General features: G+C 39.4%; 1 protein-coding gene across 1 annotated transcript in view; it reads right to left on the bottom strand.

Moving 5' to 3' along the window:
* The window catches only part of Pik3r3 (phosphoinositide-3-kinase regulatory subunit 3), a 76,379-nt gene that overhangs the window by 42,850 nt on the left and 30,729 nt on the right, over positions 1-2,800 (bottom strand). The window contains exon 4 of the mRNA XM_004639181.2: positions 1,813-1,911. Within this exon, the coding sequence (XP_004639238.1) occupies positions 1,813-1,911 (99 nt within the window). The remainder of the gene's footprint in view (positions 1-1,812; positions 1,912-2,800) is intronic.

Raw genomic sequence — 2,800 nt, 5'->3', positions numbered from 1 at the left:
GTTGGCTTTCCTTGCAGCCCTCCTTTTTCTCTAATTTTGGTCTGCAAACTTAGGTTGTTAACCATCCAGAAGACAAGCTTATTGTTATTACCATACAACCTAGGCTGCTAAGCTTAACCTCACTATCTGTGGATCTGGGGATTGAACCACAGTAACCTTAGCCTGACTGCTCTGTTTAAGCAGTCTCTAAACAACTGAGCTAATGGGCAGGCCCCCACCATATAAAAAGAAAGGAAAAAGAAAGATAGATAGATAGATAGATTTTCCAAAGCCATTTTAGCCACACATGGTGGCACATTCTTATAATCCCAGTGCTTGAGAGGCTGTGGTAAGAGAAGTGCCACAACACTGAGAACTGCCTGGGGTACATAGTGAATTTCAGGCCAGCATGAACTACACAGTGAGACCCTATCAAAAAAGACAAGCAAACTGGAGCTGGTGAGATAGCTTAGTGGACTAAAGCACCCACTTAGGCAAGCTTAGGCAAGCGCAGGGATGTGGTTCAATCCCCAACACCACATGCCATGCCAGCCCCACCTCCCGGGCGGGCTGAGCCAGCAGAGTGGGCATAGTGGCATACACCTATAATCCCAGTGCTGGGAAGGCTGAAAGCAAGAGGATCACTATGACTCCGAGCTGTATAGTAAGGCCCTGCAAAAACCAAATACATATAAAAAATAAAAAATAAAAAAAAAAAAACAAAGCCTCGTATATGTGCCTACAATCCCAGCTACTCAGGAGACTGAGTCAAAAGGATCACTTGAGCCTAGTAATTCAAGGCCAGTCTGAGCAACAGGAAGATCTCATCTCAAAAAAATGAGAGAAAAAGGAAAGGATAAAGCACTTGCCTTGCATGCATAGGGCCCTAGCTTTAATTTTAAGTAACATAAAAAGGTAAACAGGCTGGGGAGATGGCTCAGTAGAATAAGCGCTTCCCTGGCAAGTGCAAGGGTCTGAGTTCAATCTCCAGTTCTGGAAAAAAACAAAGATAGATAATTTTATTTTTAAAATTATAAAATTTTACTGTAATTGGGCCACTTCAATCATTAAAATCCAATGTAGACTATAGCTAAGGCCATTTTTCTTAATCCATTTTAAATAAATGTCATCTTTGTCAATATACAAGGCCATATACCTACCACTAAGAGACTTTAATATGCTTACACAGAAAGTATGTTTTATCTTCTACATATCCTCATCAGCCAAAAAAAATTTTTTTTCATTGTTTTTGGTTTTTGGGGGTTTTTTGGCGAACCAGGGATTGAACTCAGGCCCTTGCGCTTGCCAGGCAAGCACTTGTTCTACCAAGCCATCTCCCTGGCCCCATCAGCCAAAATTATGTTGAGGTCAACTTTCTAAAGCCTACATTAAGGAATACAGAGTTAGTGGAGAGATACAATCATTAATAATTTCTTTTTTTTGGTGGTACCAGGGATCAAACTCAGGACCTTGCGCTTGCCAGGCAAGCACTTATTCCACTGAGCTATTTCCCTGGCTCCAATCATTTTAATAACAATCATTTAATAACTTTTAATGACTCTGACATCATTAATAAGGCTAGCTGTTATCTTTTCACTCCCTTACAGATACAGACTTCAGCCCTCCCATTTCATTGTTATATACAAATAAAAACAGTGGCTATTTAAGGTCACATTCAAGCCATTAAAAAACCAGACAACTAAAAATTATCTAGTACAGAAAAATATCTTAAAATATGTGTATAAAGATTTCAATAAACTACACAACTCTCTTCTATACTCAGAACTAAGAGAATACAAGGAAGACACCAGTCAATAGGCCAAAAATACTCACCTCAAAGTCAAAGTATAATCTCCCTGCATTTTTGTTGAAGCATCACGAACCAAAAAGGTACCATCTGGCATGTCCCGTAATTTGTCGTTTACTTCCTCCCTGAAAAACAGAATTAAAGGAAAAATTTTTAAACAAAGTTTGGCTGTCTTCACATGTCACTGTTATTGTGAGCTGGAAGACGAGTGCATCTAAATTAAGCTGTAGAGTCACGGAGGCCTTCTGACCTCACGCAGTCCTCCCTCATACATGCTCTTCATGATTTCAATTTTGGTATCATGCAATCTAAGGTAAGGCTACTTGATTTTTAAACTTTCTGATTTCCCACATCTATAGGGGACAGTGCTTCCAATAAGCCTTAGGGTTTTCTTAGGCAGGCCTGAACTTGCACAGTTTCAGGAAAAACCAGCAGCTGTTTAGAAAGGTTATATTTAAGCAACAGTACCAGCTGTTTGAGACCAGTGGAGGGAAATTCACTGAAGTGCAGTCTTTCACTATGACATTCCCTAATTTGAATTTATACTGACAACAAATTCTTTCTAAAGAGTTGGCTTAGGACTTTAAGGAACAAAACCGTAGCAATCAAAGGAAATGGTAGCACATGAAAAAAGGCCCTTGAATTACAGTAGAACCACATAATCTCAAAATATAAATTCAAGTGGCACTTAAATATAATAGATTCTTTTATTTTAAAATGTTCTGATCAATTTGAATATAAAAAGATCAATTTGACTATATAAAAGTTGTGCTGGTCTGCACAGCTCATCAAGGCCCTCTATATCCTCTTCACAACATTAAACATAGAATTACCAAATAACCCAGAAATTCCATGACCTGGTAATCAAGTTAGCTTCTGAGTGTTGCGGCACTGACTGTAATTTCAGCATTTGGGAGGCTGAGGCAGGAGCACTGTCCCAAGTTCAAGCCTATGTTGGGCTTCATCATGAGTTCAAGACCAGCCCAAAGTACACGGTGACATCCTGTCTGTGTC

The sequence above is a fragment of the Octodon degus genome, unplaced genomic scaffold (genome assembly GCF_000260255.1).
Source record: "Octodon degus isolate 3935 unplaced genomic scaffold, OctDeg1.0 scaffold00107, whole genome shotgun sequence".
NCBI lineage: Eukaryota > Metazoa > Chordata > Mammalia > Rodentia > Octodontidae > Octodon > Octodon degus.
Note: the sequence above shows the minus strand (reverse complement) of the source record. Positions and strands in the feature narration are given on the sequence as shown.